The sequence below is a fragment of the Mirounga angustirostris genome, unplaced genomic scaffold (genome assembly GCF_029215605.1).
Source record: "Mirounga angustirostris isolate CCGP_5_RB_7025 unplaced genomic scaffold, mMirAng1.0.hap1 SCAF_4, whole genome shotgun sequence".
NCBI lineage: Eukaryota > Metazoa > Chordata > Mammalia > Carnivora > Phocidae > Mirounga > Mirounga angustirostris.
This window is the reverse complement of record NW_026991712.1, coordinates 100520172-100539253: the sequence shown is the minus strand read 5'-3', so window position 1 is coordinate 100539253 and position 19082 is coordinate 100520172. Positions and strand designations below refer to the sequence as shown.

General features: G+C 38.4%; 1 protein-coding gene across 1 annotated transcript in view; it reads right to left on the bottom strand.

Moving 5' to 3' along the window:
• Positions 1–19082, bottom strand: part of VAV3 (vav guanine nucleotide exchange factor 3) — a 359026-nt gene that overhangs the window by 151165 nt on the left and 188779 nt on the right. The window contains exons 10-15 of the mRNA XM_064588729.1: positions 18348–18443; positions 15232–15300; positions 12434–12520; positions 7056–7141; positions 5439–5571; positions 4939–5048 (exon numbers count right to left, since the gene is read on the bottom strand). Of these exons, the coding sequence (XP_064444799.1) occupies positions 4939–5048; positions 5439–5571; positions 7056–7141; positions 12434–12520; positions 15232–15300; positions 18348–18443 (581 nt within the window). The remainder of the gene's footprint in view (positions 1–4938; positions 5049–5438; positions 5572–7055; positions 7142–12433; positions 12521–15231; positions 15301–18347; positions 18444–19082) is intronic.

Here is a 19082-nt window from a genome sequence, read left to right as displayed (position 1 = left end):
ATACAAATTTTGTTTTTAAAATTATTTTTGATAAAATATAATTTCATATTTAAAATGTGAACAACATACTCATTGCTTTTATAATACAAACTATGGAAGGTAAATTTCAGGAAACTATTCTTATCTAGTAGATCCTGAGTGTGAGGAAAAGGCTCTGAAACATTGTTCTGTTTGACCTCTGATTATTTAAATTTTTCTTTTTAATTCTGTGGCATGTGTGCTTTTTATGGTGAGTGACCTCAAATTCCTTCTGGAAGCAAATGGGCAATAAATTAGAAACACTGTGACTCAGATCAAATGCGATTTGTGGAGTTTAATGGCTAGATTTCTGCCCCCTGCCCCACCCTAGTTGGAGAGCACTTCTTTTTCAGGGGTTCATCCTGGGAAACAAAACTCAGGGGCTGCCCTTCCAGATGTCCAACATGACAATGCCGCTGGCCCCAGAGTCCCTTCCTGGCTCTATAATTTCCATATCCCCTTCTCCAACTCTTCTCCCCACAACCACAGTCTTAGCATTTAACAATTAGCAAGAAATTGCTAATTTAGGAATTAGCCCTAAGCATCCTGGGCTAATCTTTGAGCACACGTTAATCTCTCTACGTTCTTCTTCCTCTACGGAAAACCATGTAGCACTGTGCATATGGTACACAGGGAAGGAATCTTAGATAGTGGGAATAATGGTAATGCATCCTTCAAGGAACTTTATTCAAGGGATTAATATCAATTGTTAGAATTTCAAGAATTGGGTCAAGTCAGAATAAATTCCAGGCAAGGCAACCTTTCAGTTCCCTTCAGTAAACACTACGGAGGCTGGTTCAGAATCTACCACTTCCTACCATTTGCGATACTTCCCTCACCTCCAATTTTACTTTTTCTTTCTTGCTCTCCTTCTTTAAAAAGCCTTATTCTATTATTCAAGTTATTTATTTCATATTTTACCCAACTTTGACTTATTTCTGGAACATTTAAAGAAACTGCCTGATCCTCTAGGTCCTAATTACAGTGGGGGTGGGGGTGGGGCAGAAAAAGGAAACCTGACTCTACTTGGAGATAACAGGATTTGAGTCCAGTTGCTTATTTGAGCATCTCGATGGGTAAAGAAGTTGCTGTGAACTGAGATCCTGAGCTCTATAGTAAATGATATAGCATTAAAGTTGTACAAGTTTGCTGAAACACTGCTGTGATCACTAGTTTCCTGAGCTATAAAATGGGTATGACAATGTTTATCAATTTAAATCTAACAGGAGAATTCATAAAAACACACTGGATATAAGGGATCGGGGGAAAACACACCCAGAAACCTCCTAACAATATTTTGAACATTGCTATAGGCACTCACATCCATATTCTCCTGTATCATTATGAAAACTAGCTTAAGCTAATAAAAATATTTGCCATCTTATTTCACAGAAAACTAAATGGAATTGTGAGGGACAGTGACAAAAGCCCTTTTGGAAATAAGTAAGAATAAACAATGTATATACATCAGTCTTTTAAAGGTTTAAATACATTCTTCAGAGTGGGGTCCCCCAGAACTATGGCTCCCAACCTTCCTTGGTTCCACTACTGTTCCAACAACCTCAAGAGCAATCCATCCTGTTACCCCTTCTTCTCACAGGAGAAAAAGAAAAAAACATTCTTCTCCCTGCCCTATCCAAGTGGGTCACTGCTGATTTTCTCTTTGTTCAGCCTTTCTTACGGAGGTTTGCCAAGTTCTGATGTGGTTCACTGCATATTCTAAATGCTGGAAATGGTTACGGCCGAAGGTCAGAGAACACGGTTATTGAGCAGGGATGGGATATGTTTGGGAAAGACACAGGCTGAGATTTAGGTCACCTCTGGGGAGATGATTTGCGTTTACTGGATACTTACTGTTTATTGGTATTCATGCTTTTCTATGGTCTTTTTTAATGTTCTAAATTAAAAGTGGTATTTTAAACATCTTAAAGGTGATTTGCAATTTTTTTTTAAATAAAAATGATCCAATCATCCTATAAACAGCAGAACTGCCATCTTCTGAAAATAGAACTGGCAAGCATTTCATCAGTCTTAAAATATCACCTCCCTTGATTTCCCACCACCCTCCCACCGATGCCTCCCTTTCCTTCCCTGAGTTCCTTAAAGCAACACTCCAGAATGCTCTAGGAGGACCTCGGTATCCCATGTTAATGCTAAAGAGACTGGCAGAAGCTGGCTTGAGGAAGTACCCAAGGCTTATTGTTTTTCATGGGCTGTCATGAATGCAGCCGGGCTTCTTGGTTTTCTTTTATTCCCCATGGCTTAGGGAAGAAGAGTACTCGAACTTTAGATAATGGATAAAATAGCAAAATTTGAACCATGGGTAATATTCTCCTAAGCTTCAGGACTCAACCTAGATTATTCTATTTTCCTGAGCACAAGACAAACAGGAGCTGTTTACAGAGTTGGAAGCAGGGCTTTCCTGCATAACGAGCTTCAAAAAAGAGGGGAAGAAATAAAATAATGGAATATTCTGATGCTTGAGTAAAATCCTGACTAATTTTACTTTGCCATAATTGGCATCATCCCTGCTTATAGAAGCCCTCGACTTCGACTTTGAGCAATTCTCAAAAAAGGTACTTCCACCCTCTCACCATCTGCATGGGCAGTCAATGGAATTCTGAAATACAAACAGCCACTTGGAGGTTTAATTATATTGGTGAGGTGCCTGGAAAACGCTCAAAGATTAAGAATCCCAGTTTCCCTGGGCGTGGTACAGCCATCTTTCTCGTGGTGGGACAATTTAAATCCATCCATTCTCCTGTAGGGATATAGCTATCAAGCAGTGACTGGTAGTTTTCTACAACCACAAATTTCTCCCTTCTTCCATGAGAGAACCTTGATTCTCAGGTAGGCACAATTCTGCCTGGAATAAAGATTGTATTTGACAGATGTAGCCACATGGCTAAGTTCTGGTCAGTATTATGTAACAGAAGTTTGTGGCATATCTCCAAGGCATCCTTAAAAATAAGGAGTCATCTTCTGCTGCCTAGAATGTAGATTTTATAACCGGAGCTCCAGCAGCGACCTTGGACAACAAAGAGACCAACCCTGAGTACAGAAGCCAAAGGCTGATAATGGAGAGCAGAAGACCTGAGCCTGGGTTCCTGAGGATACCCCAGTGAGCCACCAGACCACCCCCCTCGTCTACCTACCCCAGCATTCATCTTATCAAATCTCTTGTATCCAGTGTTAAGTTGTTTCATTTATGGCAAATGAACAAAATTCTAACTGGCATGCCTATCACACAGTCCATGGAGCCTGCCTGCTCTGGACAAGAAATTAAACTCTCCTCCTCTGCAGAAAGTTTTTCACTTCATCTGAAGATTATATATCCAAAGAGAACCCATAAGAAAATACTGGCCTAGAATCATTCCCACAAGAGCAAAGGCTTGAGATCAGCTCTGCCTTTGCCCATTGTCGCCAAACCCAGGTAGACAAGTCGACCACTTGAAACCTAATTAAAACAGCACACTGGGTTTACAATGGAGCCCACTATCCATGAGAGACTGGGCAGAGGCCACCAACTTCATCATTCAGGCCCCAACCAAAGGGGACCTACGGTATAGCCATGCCATCCCTGCACACTAACCCCTTTTGCTTCACCATTGTGATCAATAACAATACATTATTAGGACCATAATGGTATACTGGGATGGTGCCTTCTGGTTTTACAAGTCCTCATGGGTGTAATAAGATCCTAAATATAAAACAATAATAGTGCTAACAATAGATATCACTTACTGTTCAATACCATATGACTGCTGGTGTGCTATTTGGCTAGCACTCTGCCTGAAACATATTATCTGAAATTCAAATTATTATTATCCTTATTTTACCAAGGAGGAAACCAAGGCTCTGAGAGATAATGAATTTAGCTAAGACTATGCAGCCAACCCATGGCAGTGGTTACTGCTGAATCCAGAATTTTTCTATGAGCTTAAAAATATTCTAGCAGCACAATCACTTCACTCAAAATGTTAGATAAAATAATCTCAAGAAAATCTGTTTTTCTCGCTTCAGAACTACAATAAAACATTCTAATATTACCCCCATATTAACATGAGCATTTCTTAAAACAAAGCAAAAGAAGAAACAAACAAAAAGCCTGATAGAATTTGTCCACAAATGGTAAACAGTGTTAAAATACAAATGAAGCAAATCACAAAAGTGTTTGTTTATTTGTTTGTTTCTGAATTTCACCTTTTGCTAACAGTTTCAATTTCAGGGTGACCTATATGTTTTCGTAACAAGGGTCACTATGCACCTTTTAATCCAAAAACATCAAAACTAAAAAGAAACCCCTTAATAACATGTTCTTGTATAATTACATCTCTTTATGCCATTCCTTTTGAAACAGGTCTATTTCCCACCTCTTTCTTGAGCTTCCACTTCCATAAAAGGAAAGAACACAGAAAGAAATCAAGCCCTTAAAACATTCATTGAAAACATCAAGCAATTTATCTAGGACTCGAACAATAAATGAGTTAAAAAAACAAATGAGGGGAAGAAACAAATCTTTCTATTAAAAATAAGATGTGCAAGTATGAATGTTTGTGTTTCCAAGCTATTTCTAGTCTAAAGAGCTATATAAAATATGGTAATTACATCAAAGGTTTATCATTAGAACTGTTAATATTTTCATGGGCTGCAGAAAGCTAAAGAATTAAAATTTACCCATGAGAAGAAAGTCAAACGGAAGGTTAGAGCTCCCTCTTTCTTTTTCTTGAAGAAATTTGCCAAAGCCTCTCTCCTAGGAGACCAAAGTTACTAAGCAGACAGCTGAGGAGCACTCATGCTCAAAGTGTTTCCACAGTCTCCGTATATATGCTACAAGGATTGGAGTACATTTATTGACAGTTCATCATTCGTAAGAGATTAAGTAGTAGAAAAAGCACTTTTAAAGGTAGAAATACTCACAAAGCCATTTCAAACTGTTCCAGCCATTTTTTCTTTAAATCTTTTGTTTTGCAATAAAATTCTAACCCATTTTGTCCTTGGGTATGGATGAGGTAGAAGCCATAAGACCACTGTTGAAATTAATATTCCTCAGGTTAATATGTATCACTCAGTAATAACATCACGCTTCCAAATTCACTAGAACACCACCATAATCATCCACAAACCGCTCATAACATTAACAGCATACAAACTCTGAACAATCAGATTTTTGTAGTCAACTTTATATCTCTAACAGTTCTTATGCCAAATGCATTACAGAGGACCATTAAGGCATTAGAGATGATCATTAACAGTTGTGGCACTGTCCAATTATTTCTCACAGAGGCTTGCTCCTAATCAACCTCTAGAAAGAAAAATCACCTGCGTCAATAAGCCCTCTCACATTAATGTATTAGCATCCTTTCCTTGAATGGTCAAAGTTATGAGTAAATCATGGTTATTAATTTTCAAAAATTCACCTTTTTATTTTCTTTATCAGTTGTAGGATTGTTGGCTATTTTGTATTGCTGAAGATCTATGATTTCCTTCATTTCATAGTTATCGCCTTTCCTTTTACATACAATCACTGCCAAATCAAATAAGAAGATATGCCTGAAAGAAAGAAAGAGAGATTTAAAATGGTTTGCAAGCATGTATGTTAACTTTTCCTTGGTAAAACTTAATTAAACCAACCACACTTGTTTCTTTGAGTTAAAGACAAAGGCAGTATTGCACGCTGAAAAGAATGAACTATACATACCCTGGCACTACTTTACGGAATGAATGGCCTTACTCTACCTTAGTTTCATTTAAAAAAATACGCAAAATTATAGTAAGAATATACTCATTACAGAGTTGCTGTAAGGAACAACTGAGATAAGCCACTTTAAAGTGTCCAGGAGCAATTTTTTTTTTTTTTTTCAGTTTAAATCCTAGACATTTACAGAACACTAATGAGAACAATAGCAGTGAACTTCTGATGTTTCGAGGAGTCGGCCAGAATGTGTTGAGAAGTGTCCATCCCTTTCACAAAATGACTCACTTAATTTAAATCCCCAGGACCATCTGCTGAGGTATTATTTTCATCTTCATTTTATTGGGGAGGAAACTGAGGATTAGAGAAGTTAAATAATTTGCTCAAGGTCACATAGCTAATGAGGGACAGAGCAGGATTCACACCCAGATCTAATTGTGGAACCTGCACTTTTACCCTCTATGTCGCTCCTCGTGATTTTATGGACCACCTGAAACACAAATTGAGCAGCATATGAGCAAAATGCAAATTAGAAAAATTATGGTTATATTTATGTGTTGATATTTCTCTTAATTTTTAACAACAGTGTAACTGGGGGAGAAAAACTTGTAATCCTATCATCCAATACCAATATTTTTATCTTTTAGAAAATTCTCAGGAATTAACATGTATACATTTTAAAATAATGATAATGACAATGATACAGTCACATAGCTCTAATACTTGCATCACTTTCAAAGACTATTTTCCTGGAGAGGCTGAAAAGGGTATCTCTCTCCTGGGAGCTACCTGTAGAGCCTGGTATCAAGTTGGAAGAGCTGACACTGCCCCCTGCTGGCTAACTTTCCTGGTTCAAAGTTTCCGGAAAATGGCCATTTTAACCAAATCAATCAGTTTAGCAATCGCATGTATATAATTCGGGATACCAGGCCAAGCTCACTAACCTGAACTTCCCTCAAGAAAATATCGCGAAATGATTCCCACTTAGACTTAATTCTTAGGGTATTTTGTCTTTTTAGTTGTTTTCAAATGTATACCAAAAAAAGCAATCAAACAATTGTGTTGTCTATTACTTTATCTCTACTCTCATTTCAGTGTGTCCCTCTGAGCCTCAGCTGACATTCTGTATTTATCATATCCCTCTTAAGAACTTAGACAAATCAACAGATACCAAAACATAGAGGAAAAGACCTAACATATCTATGAGAAAATTGTAGAAAACCATAGGTTGGTCTGTCCCCTTGTTTTTCTTCCTCTGCTTCCCTCCTTTGTCCTAGAATTGTTTTCTCAATCTTCTGATACTAACCACTTATTATGAAAATAAGTATTGCTCTTTTCTCACCTTTCTTGTTTCGTATGCTTGTCTAGGGTAGTTATTCGAATTTCACCATCTCCCTGAGGTCGTCCAAAAAGCAAAACTGGTTGGTTCTAAAATATAAAATTTACATGTCTCAGCTTTTCGTAATCATGTAAAAACAGAAATAAATATTAGCAAGGATATTTGCTAGGGACAACTACTTTATTACATTACAAGTTTTATCATTTTACATTTTTAGCACACTTAGTCTAAAAAGCTCAGATCTATATGATTCACTTTCAAAAACAATCTGTCCTTGGAGAGCCTAGGAGGTATACTGAGGACATTAATTAATTTTACTTATAACTTCATAGGGAAGTTAGCTTCCAAAAGCAAGAATTAAATGGAAGAATTCAAATGACAACAAAGTTACAGCAACTAATACTTATTAAGCACGAACTATGTGCCAGACATGGTAGTAGATATAGGGCAAAATGTGCCCCTGCCCAGTGCGGGGGGGGGGGGGGGGATTTACAGAAGTATATAATTATAAATGTGAAATTTCCATGAAGAAAGAGTATAGGAAACATGCATTGCCGGGGGCTTAATTTGTTCTAGGAAGTCAAGGACAGCTTCCTTGAGCTAAGATCTCAAGAATGAAAAGTATGACTTAATGATTAAACACAATGAACCATTTTCCCAGAGGCAGACACTAAAAAATATTAAGTATTTATGAACAACTACTGTACAAAGTGTTAAGGGGAAAAAGAATTGACTGAAAATGATCACCAACATCTAGGAGATTATATCCTAATAAAGGAAGCAGATATGTAATTAATTAACTGTGCTGTAAGAAAGTATAAAAACAGATATTCCATTAAAGTCCCCATGATGTATTTTGCAGAAAAAGAAAACTCATCCTAAAATTCATATGGAATCTCAAGGGACCCTTAATAGGCAAAACAATCTTGAAAAAAGAACAAAGTTGGGGTCTTAGTCTTCCTATTTCAAACCTTATTAAAAAACTATGGTAATCAAAACAGTGTGGCACTTGCATACAGACAGACTTCTAGACCAATGGAACAGAACAGCTGGAAATAGGCCCTCATGGAACCCTCCTACACCATTCCTATTGGTGGGAATGCAAGCTGGTGCAGCCACTCTGGAAAACAGTATGAGGTTCCTCAAAAAGTTGAAAATAGAGCTACCGTGTGACCCAGCATTGCACTACTGGGTATTTACCCCAAAGATACAAAGGTAGGGATCCGAAGGGGTATATGCACCCCAATGTTTATAACAGCAATGTCCACAATTGCCAAACTATGGAAAGAGCCAAGATGTCTATCAACAGATGAATGGATGAAGAAGATGTGGTATATATATATATACAATGGAATATTATGGAGCCATCAAAAGGGATGAAATATTGCCATTTGCAATAATGTGGATGGAACTGGAGGGTATTATGCTGAGCGAAATAAGTCAATCAGAGAGAGACATGTATCATACGACCTCACTGATATGAGGAACTCTTAATCTCGGAAACAAACTGAGGGTTGCTGGAGTGGTGGGGGGTGGGAGGGATGGAGTGGCTGGGTGATAGACACTGAGGAGGGTATGTGCTATGGTGAGTGCTGTGAACTGTGTAAGACTGTTGAATCACAGACATGTACAAATAATACATTATATGTAAAAAAAAAAAAAAAGATAGCAGGAAGGGGAAAATGAAGCGGGGGGGAAATCAGAGGGGAGACGAACCATGAGAGACTATGGACTCTGAGAAACAAACTGAGGGTTCTAGAGCAGAGGGGGGTACGGGGATGGGTTAGCCTGTGATGGGTATTAAAGAGGGCACGTACTGCATGGAGCACTGGGTGTTATACGAAAACAATGAATCATGGAACACTACATCAAAAACTAATGATGTAATGTATGGTGATTAACATAATTAAAAAAAAAGAAATAGGCCCTCATATATATGGTCAAAGGATTTTTGAAAACAGTACCAAGATCATTCAATGGGGATAGGGTAGCCTTTTCAACAAAAGATTCTGGGAAAACTGGATATGCACAGGCAAAAGAATGAAGTTGGACCCTTACCTTATACAGTATACTACATTGATCAAAGAACTAAAAATATAAAACCCTTAGAGGAAAACACAGGAGCAAAGTTTTATGACACTGGATTTTGCAATGATTTCTTAGATATACCACCAAAAGCACCATCAGCAAAAGGCCAATAAGTTGAAATTCATCCAAATCAAAAATTTTATGCAAAAGATATTATCAACAGAGTGAAAAGGCAACCTACAGAATGAGAGAGAATACTTGCAAACAAAACATGTGACAAGAATTGATATCCAGAATATATAAAGAACTCTTATAACTCAACAACAAGCAACCGTGATTCAAAAATAGGCAAAGGACTTGAATAGACATTTCTTCAGAAAGATATACAAATGGCCAAAAAGCATATGAATAGATACTCAATATCCCTAATCATTAGGGAAATACAAAGTCAAAAGCATAATAAGATACTCCATTTGGATGGATATTTAAAAAAATAGATAAAAAAGAAAAGAAAAGAAAAGAACAAGTGTTGTTGAGGATGTGGAGATATTGGAATTCCTGTGCATTGCTGGTGGGAATGTAAAATGGGGCGGTCACTGTGGAAAACAATATGGCTAGTCCTCAAAAAATTAAGCCTAGAATTACCATACAATCCAGCAATTCCACTTCTGGGTAAATAACCAAAAGAAGTGAAAGCAGGGAGTCAAGCATATATTTGCACACCCATGTTCACAGCAGCATCATTCACAATAGCCAAAAGGGGGAAGAAATCCAAGTGTCCATATACAGATGAATGAATAATCAAAATGTGGGGTATATACAATGTTATATTTTAAAGCCTTAAAAAGGAAATTCTTTTAAAAAAATCAAATTCTGATACATGCTACAACAAGGATGGACACTGAAGACATTATGCTAAATATGCCAGTTATAGAAGGACAAATATTACATGATTCCACTTATATGAGGCACCTAGAGTAGTCAAATTCACAAAGACAGAAAGTAAAATGGTGGTTGCCAGGGGCTGGGAGGAGGGAAGAATGGAGAGTTAGTGTTTAATGGGTACAAGGGCTTCAGTTTCACAAAATGAAGAGAGTTCTGGAGATGGAAAGAGGTGATGGCTGCCCAACAATATGAATGTATTTAACATCACAAAATTGTACATTTAAAAATGGTAAATGTCATATATATTTCACACACACACACACAATGTTAAACAGCTGTCCAGACAATATGCTATGGAATTACAAAGAGAAAGTAATAATGGGAGATTAGGGAAAGAATTATTTTAGTTGGATCTTGAAGGAATAGGAAATAATGGGAAGACATCCTAGGCTTTGATATTACCATCATCAAAGGCAGAACGATAAAAATGTACGGCAAATTAGAGACCTTACAACACAGCAGGAGAGCCACAAAGTATGTAGGCAGGTACTAGCTGGAAGAGTTCAGGAAAGTAGTTTAAGACCAAATCACTGAGGGCTTTAAATATCATGCTAAGGAATGCTGACTGAATCTTGAAGGCAACGGCAAATGCTGACGAGGCTGGGAAAGAGAATGAATCGAGAAGTCCGCCATCTGGAAACACAACTACGTGAAGGAATGGACGGAGGCTTCGGTGACTGAAAAGTTGGCAGATGAGGTCCTGAAAGGGGGACGTGACTGTACATGTGAAAAGATGTTGCAGAGAAAGCGGCAATAAAATTGCTCGACCAAGAAAAGTGTCTTTCTTTCACACGTGCAACTCTATTTTCACCACCCACAGCTCCATCCAGGCCTCCAACTCTTTCTTTTTTTTTCTTTCTTTTTTTTTTTTTTAAAAGATTTTATTTATTTATTTGACAGAGAGAGACACAGCGAGAGAGGGAACACAAGCAGGGGGAGTGGGAGAGGGAGAAGCAGGCTCCCCGCCGAGCAGGGAGCCCGACGCGGGGCTCGATCCCAGGACCCAGGGATCATGACCTGAGCCGAAGGCAGACGCTTAACCGCCTGAGCCCCCCAGGCGCCCTTAGACCATTTCTTTTTTTTTTTTTTTTAAGATTTTTTTTTATTTATTCATTTGAGACAGAGAGATACAGAGAGAGAGAGAGCATGAGCAGGGGGAGTTGCAGAGGGAGAGAGAGAAGCTGGCTCTCCGCCGAGCAGGGAGCCCGACGTGGGGCTCGATCCCAGGACCCCGGGATCATGACCTGAGCCGAAGGCAGACACTTAACGACTGAGCCACCCAGGCGCCCCAGACCTAATGATTTCTAAGGCGCCCCCTCCAACAACTTGCTGACTGGCCTGCCTGCTAGAAGGGTTTTCTTGAAATGTAAATCAGAATGACTCTCCTAGAGAAACCTTTACAAGCTTCCCATTGTAATCCCAGTAAAACCCCAGCTCAATGCCTTGGCCTATAAGGCTGGGGGAACACAGTCCTCCCACCCACCCCCCTCCCACCTCAGAGCCCCTCACTCACCCAGCCACTCTTGCCTTTCAACCTCTTGAACACCCCCAGGTTCTGGCCCATCTCTGGCCATTCCACTTGCTGTGGCTTCTGCCTGGAATCCTCTTCCCCAGGTCCCTGCACCACTGGATTCTTCTTATGCTTCAGGTTCAAGAGGCAAAGGACTGAGACGGACTTTTTCTAACCATCTCATCTAAACGAGGACTCTCCTTAGTATCCTCTGCTGCCCCACCCTGTTCACAGCATGAATCTCAGTAGAGCATTTTTATTTATTTTTTTAAGATTTTATTTGAGAGAGAAAGTGAGCATGAGCAGGGGGAGGGGCAGAGGGAGAAGCAGACTCCCTGCTTAGCGGGGATCCCGACGTGGGGCTCGATCCCAGGACCCTGGGATCATGACCTGAGCCGAAGGCAGACACTTAACTGACTGACCACCCAGGAGCCCCTCAGTAGAGCATTTTTAAACTCTCCTGTTACTGCCTCCTCAACCATGAGACCATGCTGTTCATAGTTACAGCCCCTGCCCCAAGCAAAACATCTGGCACTCAGCAGTCACCCCGTAAATATATATAAAATGAATACATTAACAGGAATCAGCCATGAGTATGTGTGGGATAAGGGAAAGAAAAGAAAAAAATGAACTCCAGTGTTTAGAATTTGTACAGCCAGGGGAAGAGGCATAGTGTGATTAAAGAGAGAGGGACAAGCAAAGGCAGAAAGTCCTTGGACAATGACACACATATCACAGGTGCCACGAGACATCCGTGTGGGTGCTGCCAAACAAGAATCAGAAAAAAAACCTATGACAATGGAAACTTCAAGGTAAACTATCTTTTCTTCAAAAACAACTTGTAGGATGTCCTCTGATTTGTGAGTTAGGGAAGCTGGATAGCAGGATAATTACATACCAGATTTTCTATAGAGAGCTGAAACTGTTTAATTTCACGAAGGGTCTCATTATCTCTTTTCACTTCATTCACATATTGTGCCAAGTCCTAAAGAATAAAGAGAAGGGTACAAAAAGAAGTCATGATAAGACTGGAGAAGAGATGAAAACTGTTTGAAAGAAAACACATCATTAATTTCATTAGCGGTAAAAGTAATCACCATAACTTTTAAATGACAATAAGATGAACGTCCAATCAATCAAAGCTGCAACTCAAAAGCAATTTTAAAATGTCTGGAGTACAGCTGGGAAGACTAAAGAGTTGTCATTTACCACACCTCTGAGAAGAGCAAGGATAAAAAACAAAAAAAAATCTGCCACCCTGCAGAACAAGAGGAAACTAGGTCAGGAGAATGCAAATTCCAAACACGTTAATAACTGACCTTGGGAGAATCACATTCTTACACGGGTTAGAATAAGGTCAATAACACAATAATGAAGGATTAGCAGGGAGAAAAAAGGTAACTAAAAGTTAGACAGTGAGTCCAATAGGACTGTTTTCTGCAACCAGTTGGTGTCTTAGTTCCTGAGAGCTTTCAGTCAAGCCAGCCAGTTCAATTTTAAAGAGTTAATGAAGGAGAAGCAAAGGAGAGGAGAAAAACCTCAGAGCACTAAAACGAATTAAAAGTGAACAAACAATGCTAGACACATTTCTCCACGTGCCTTCTTCTCCTACTTTAAAATGTCTTTTCATGTATTTGAGGAAACATTAGCTAATCTCTCCATACTGTAAGTAGCTATTTTTATTATATGTGCTCTAGATTTTCCTGTTTTCTGGGTTTTCTTTTTTTCTTCACCCTCTTAAATTCATCTGCAACAGCAGGAACAGAACTCGGACAAAAAGCAGTTCCTAACTTTGTTCTAAATGAAAGTCTGACTTTTCATAGGATGTATCTATAAATGATTTTTTTAAAAAATTGGAAACTTGGTATGACTTTGGAAAAGAGTAACGAATAATTGTGTGATGGTTCCTGGCAGGCTACTGAAATCAGCTAAACAGCAGAGCCAGCACTGACCCCGGCACAGGGAGGCAGAGAAACTGTTAACCTCGTTCTGAGGTACAGTCACATTGGCGTTTTGTTTTGAAAACAAATGTTTGCTTGTTTTAAGTTAGGGGCAAATATTCCTTTCATAGTCAACATGCAGCACAATGTAGAAATTGGGGTGTTACAGATTGCCCAATATGTTTAAAACCCTGCTTTTATCTACTTGTAGCTCTTGATTTTCAGATTTACCTAAAAATAGAAATAGTTTTCACCCAAACTGAAATCCACATGTGCTGATGCACAGTATCCACGGAGGTCAACGTGGCAGATAGCCTCACTTGAGGAAAATAAGTCACACCAGTGTTCTGAGGTCACTAGCTGACCTGCTGCTTACACAAGCCAACAGTTTTCTTTCTTTCTTTCTTTTATTATGTTATGTTAATCACCATACATTACATCATTAGTTTTTGATGTAGCGTTCCATGATTCATTGTTTGTGTATAACACCCAGTGCTCCATGCAGTACGTGCCCTCTTTAATACCCATCACCAGGCTAATCCACCCCCCCACCCCGCTCCCCTCTAGAACCCTCAGTTTGTTTCTCAGAATCCATAGTCTCTCCTGGTTCATCTCCCCCTCTGATTTCCCCCGCTTCATTCTTCCCTTCCTGCTTTTTTTTTTTTTTTAACATATAATGTATTATTTGTTTCAGAGGTACAGATCTGTGATTCAACAGTCTTACACAATTCACAGCATTCACCATAGCTCATACCCTCCCCAATGTCTATCACTCAGCCACCCCATCCCTCCCACCAACCCCCACTCCAGCAGCCCTCAGTTTGTTTCCTGAGATTAAGAATTCCTCATATCAGTGAGGTCAAACGATACATGTCTTTCTCTGACTGACTTATTTCATCCATGTCGTTGCAAATAAGCCAACAGTTTTCTATTAGTAACCACAAAAAGAATGTGAAATAAAACCATTATATTAAATCATTCCCAGTGGTTATAAAAGTTGTCATACTTTCATAAATAACAAGTTATTTTAATACACCTCTTGGTTTTATGTATCTTTGTCTAACAATTAAATCCATGCAAGGATATCTATTTCAGTTAAGAATATCCAGTTCTCTGGGGGTGCCTGGGTGGCTCAGTCAGTTAAGCACTTGCGTTCAGCTCCAGCTCAGGTCATGAGCCCAGGGTCCTGGGATCAAGCCCTGCAACTGGCTCCCTGCTCAGCGAGGAGCCTGCTTCTCCCTCCCTCTCTGCTGTTCCCCTGCTTGTGCTCTCTCCTCTCCCTCTCTTTCTCTCAAATAAAATCTTAGATATAGATAGATAGATAGATAGATAGATAGATAGATAGATAGATAGATAGATAGCAGACAGACAGACAGACAGATAGATATCTCTAGTTCTCTGGGGTGCCTGGGTGGCTCAGTCAATCAAGCGTCCTACTCTTGATTTTGACTCAGGTCACGATCTCAGTGTTTTGAGATCAAGCCCTGTGTGGGGCTCCATTGGCTCCGTGCTCAGCTCAGGACTCTGCTTGAAGATTCTCTCCCTCTGCCCCTCCCCCGAATCGTACACACTCTCTCCCCCTAAAATAAATAAATCAATCTTAAAAAAAATATCCAGCTCTCCCCACCAAATACAAAACTATACAAATACTTATATATTATATCAGCATATCATACATATGTATTAGCAATCTGTAGTCTGTTGTTTTTAGGCAGGAATAAAAAATACAAAGAACTTAATGATACATTTGCCTTACCTTCATTGCATCAAGAGCCAATTTCAGATTTGCCTTCTCCATAGGATCAGTGGTATGTTTGACCAATTCCTATTTGGAAGATACAGTTCAGTACTATTTTCATCAATTAAAACCAAAATATAAGAAAGAAAACATTTTTTAAAAATAAACCATTTTTATCACTATTTGCACCATAATGTAATAAATCTGATGCAACTTAACTAGGTTCTATTTTCATAAAAAAATCTCAAACTGTAAGACCAACTAGACACCAAAAGAACAGGAGACAATGGTTGGAAACACTTTCCTTTCAAAGATGAACCTGAATTCTATCCCCTGCCATTACACTGACATCCTTCCCAAATGTCATGAAAGATCCCATCATTGCCAACTGATTCTGATGACTACTCCTCTCCCTTGGCTTCAGGGACATTAGGATTTTTTTGTTTGTTGCTATTATTATTGTTGGTTAGTCCATCTTAAATTTTCTGCCAATTGACCAGTCTTTCATACTTTCTTCTTTATCTGTACCTTCGAAAGTTACCATTCCCTAGATTTTCACCTTAGTCTTCTGTTATTCTTAGTGTACCTACTCTACAAATCCTATCACAATCATCTCCATAACATCAACACTCACCTTATAAGACAATCACTCTCAAAGGAATGTGCTCAAACCCAGAACTCACGCCTGAGTCCCAGACTCTTCTGTCCAACTAAACAGTTCCACCTGGGTATCTCACAAGCCCATCTAACCCAACAATTCCAAACTTAAGGCACCTTCACCCACAACCCTGCTCCAGTTCCCGTTTATGTTTTATTGAATGATGGTACCTCCATCAATGGAATCACCTAAGCCAAAACCTAAAAAGTGTCCCAGGTGCCCCTCTCCCATACTATGTTCTGGTGATATGGACTTTGATCCTTTCCCTGGAAACCATCCTCACTGCCACTACTTTGGTTCAAGTCCTTACTCTTTTTCACATGGGTTATTATAAATTGGCTTCTGACTTGTAGCCTCTCTGGACTACAGTCTATTCACTCTATTGACATCAGAGCTAGGTTTCTAATATATAAATCTGATCCTGTCTCTACCCTATTCAGATTTCTGTGATGCCCACAAAAGCTTCAGATTGTCATCCATACCTCTTAGACCCTGCATGGTCTGAATTCTGCAAACCTCTCCCAACTTCTCTCTCCACTCTACCCAAACAATCTATATTCTATTCACATTAAATTAACTGCAATTCTCAAAATACATTCTAATGTCTGATCCCATTAGACATGCTGTTTGCTCTCCTTAGAAAGCGCTTCCTCTTTGATGCACCTATTGAACCTCTTACTGTTCCCTTCACAGCCAGTTCAAGAATCACTCCTCAGTGAAGCTTTCTAGGACAGAGGCCTCCTTAAGTCCCCAGCCTCCCCAGGCATAATTAACTAGGCCTTTATTTGTACTACCTCCATACTTTCTGTATACCTATCACATTGTATGGTACCTAGAAGCGTACGTTTCATTTTCCCTATCTAAACAGTGAGCATTATCAGTGCAGGGAGACATGGGCTGTTTTATACCATGAATGTCTAACACTGTGTGTTGAACAGGGGAGCCGCTCAAAAATTTTTGCTGAGTGTAGCACAAGTAGCGTTTCTACTTTTAAAGAGGACATACAGCCATCAGGTTTGCTAAATACAAGAAATTTGTCCAAGTAATATTCTTTTACTCTTACTTTTCCTTTATTAATGATAGTAAATTATGCTCAAAGTTCCAAATCCTCCACTCTCAAATATTCTAAATTTATAAATCTGTGATTTCAAACCATAAAGTATTTCAAAAATTATTTCCCCACTAAAGTATAGCATTAAGTAGGAAATGTTCAAATTCATACATTAATTCAACAAATGTCTAAACGTTAGACAAGTTCTACTTTACACTGTCAAGATGGGAAAACATTTCTAGAATTTTTATCTCTATGTGTTACCCCAAATAAAAATTTCCCTATTTTAAAAAATCATAAAACTAAACATTCTTTTGAAATTTAAAATATAAAACAATCGAAGAGGGATTAAGAAAAAAGTCTGAATTTCAAAAAGGTATAGTCATATTTTAAACTTTTATAAGTCTCTTTAGAATTTTATAAATGACCAAAATAGATGTTTCTTGAAAACTGCACCTTTTAAATTCTTCAATTGATACTGACTATACCAAAGTTACAAAATAAATTATTATCTTATTTTGGACATGTTTTTAGTTTCGTGATGTCTCAGAAACTGATTGCTTAAGTCCTCATTATTTTTTCATAAAATCCAATTTGATTAAGTTGCTTTGAGTTTAGGTCTTATAAATGTTTTAATGCATTTTTAAGAAATAATCAGGGTTTGAATTTTTCTGATTTCTCAGTAGAACAAAAATAGAGATGACTAATAATTTTGCAACTACAGCTCAAGGAATTTAATATACGAGATGTTAAAGCACAGCAGACTCAAAATTATATTTCACATACAGGTAGTAGATCTTTTTAAAATGACATTTCACAAGCATCAGCAGAGTTGACAGACTAATACTGTAAGACATTTCCTTGGAGCAGAACTAATGAGCCTCCTGGTACAGCTATCAAATTAAATTTATAAGACTCTCCACCCTCATTAGAGGACTAACTGTGGAAACCATAAGCTTTGTGGTTATAACAAGAATCACTTCAAAATAAATGTAGTCTTATTATAATTCACTATAGCAGAAAGCAACATGGAATGTGACAGAATTCTTTTTAGTTTATGGTTATAAGGCAAAAGGTCCAAAACACTTAACCTGCCAAAAATCAGGGGTATTGCAGCACTCAGATTCTAATAAATGATTCCTGCTAACCAAAGAAGACTTGGTTAAAGGGATCTTTTCATTTTGCCTTTTTTTTGGGGGGGGGGGGGAGCCAGTTCTGTTTGAAGGACATAAAAAGTGACTTTGCGGAAGATACAGAATCATCTTTGCTAAAAGAAAAAGTTTCCAGCTATTCTGTTATTTCCCACTTAGCTAATCATTGAAAAATCACAATGCACCAAAGAGTATATGGAGCATAACTGATGCTTCACGAATACTTTGTTAAATGAAAAATGAACAAATAAACTGACAGTTTTAAGTTACATACCTGGAGGAGAAGGTGATACTTTAAAACACGTTGCATAGGAACCACAAGCAAATCTCGAAGAGTGAATTTTCCATTATTTGCTCTTTTGGAACATTCCTAATGAAATGTTTTTTAAAAACTTTTTTAAAAACTTTGTTAATTTTATCAAAAGAAGTCATAAAGCAAGCATTAAAAGATGCAGAGGCCATAAACAAAACTATTATATAATAAATATCTTGTTATTTTCCTTCTTAATAATCCTTCCTGAAAAATAGAAAGTATCTAATTAAAAACCAAAAAGACAAACCTTGTAGCATTTCAACTCCAAAATGATTCATTAAGCAGAACTATTTTATGCATGAAAATTATTTTCTCTAATGGCCCTCTAGGGTCTTCTTCTACTTACCCTTATAGTTCCACCTTCTACCAATCACGGCCACCGCCATCCCCGGCCTGTGGGCCCAGCATCAAGAACGAGTCCCTACTCATCAAACCGGCCACGTGCCTTCCTCATGGGCATGCCTTTTGCTCATTCTGTTCTCCCCAACCACCATGTGCTTGGTCTAGTTTCCAATAAAATTTATCATCCTCTTCAAGAACTATACATCTAGGCCTTTTGTGATAATCCCAATCAAAATTGTGCTCTCTCTGTGCCTTGTGGGCATTTTAACTGTTGTTGTACACAGTATCTTCCCCAATATACCGTATCTTTTACAGCTTTAAGAATCTAGTACTTGCTTAATAAATACTTGTGAA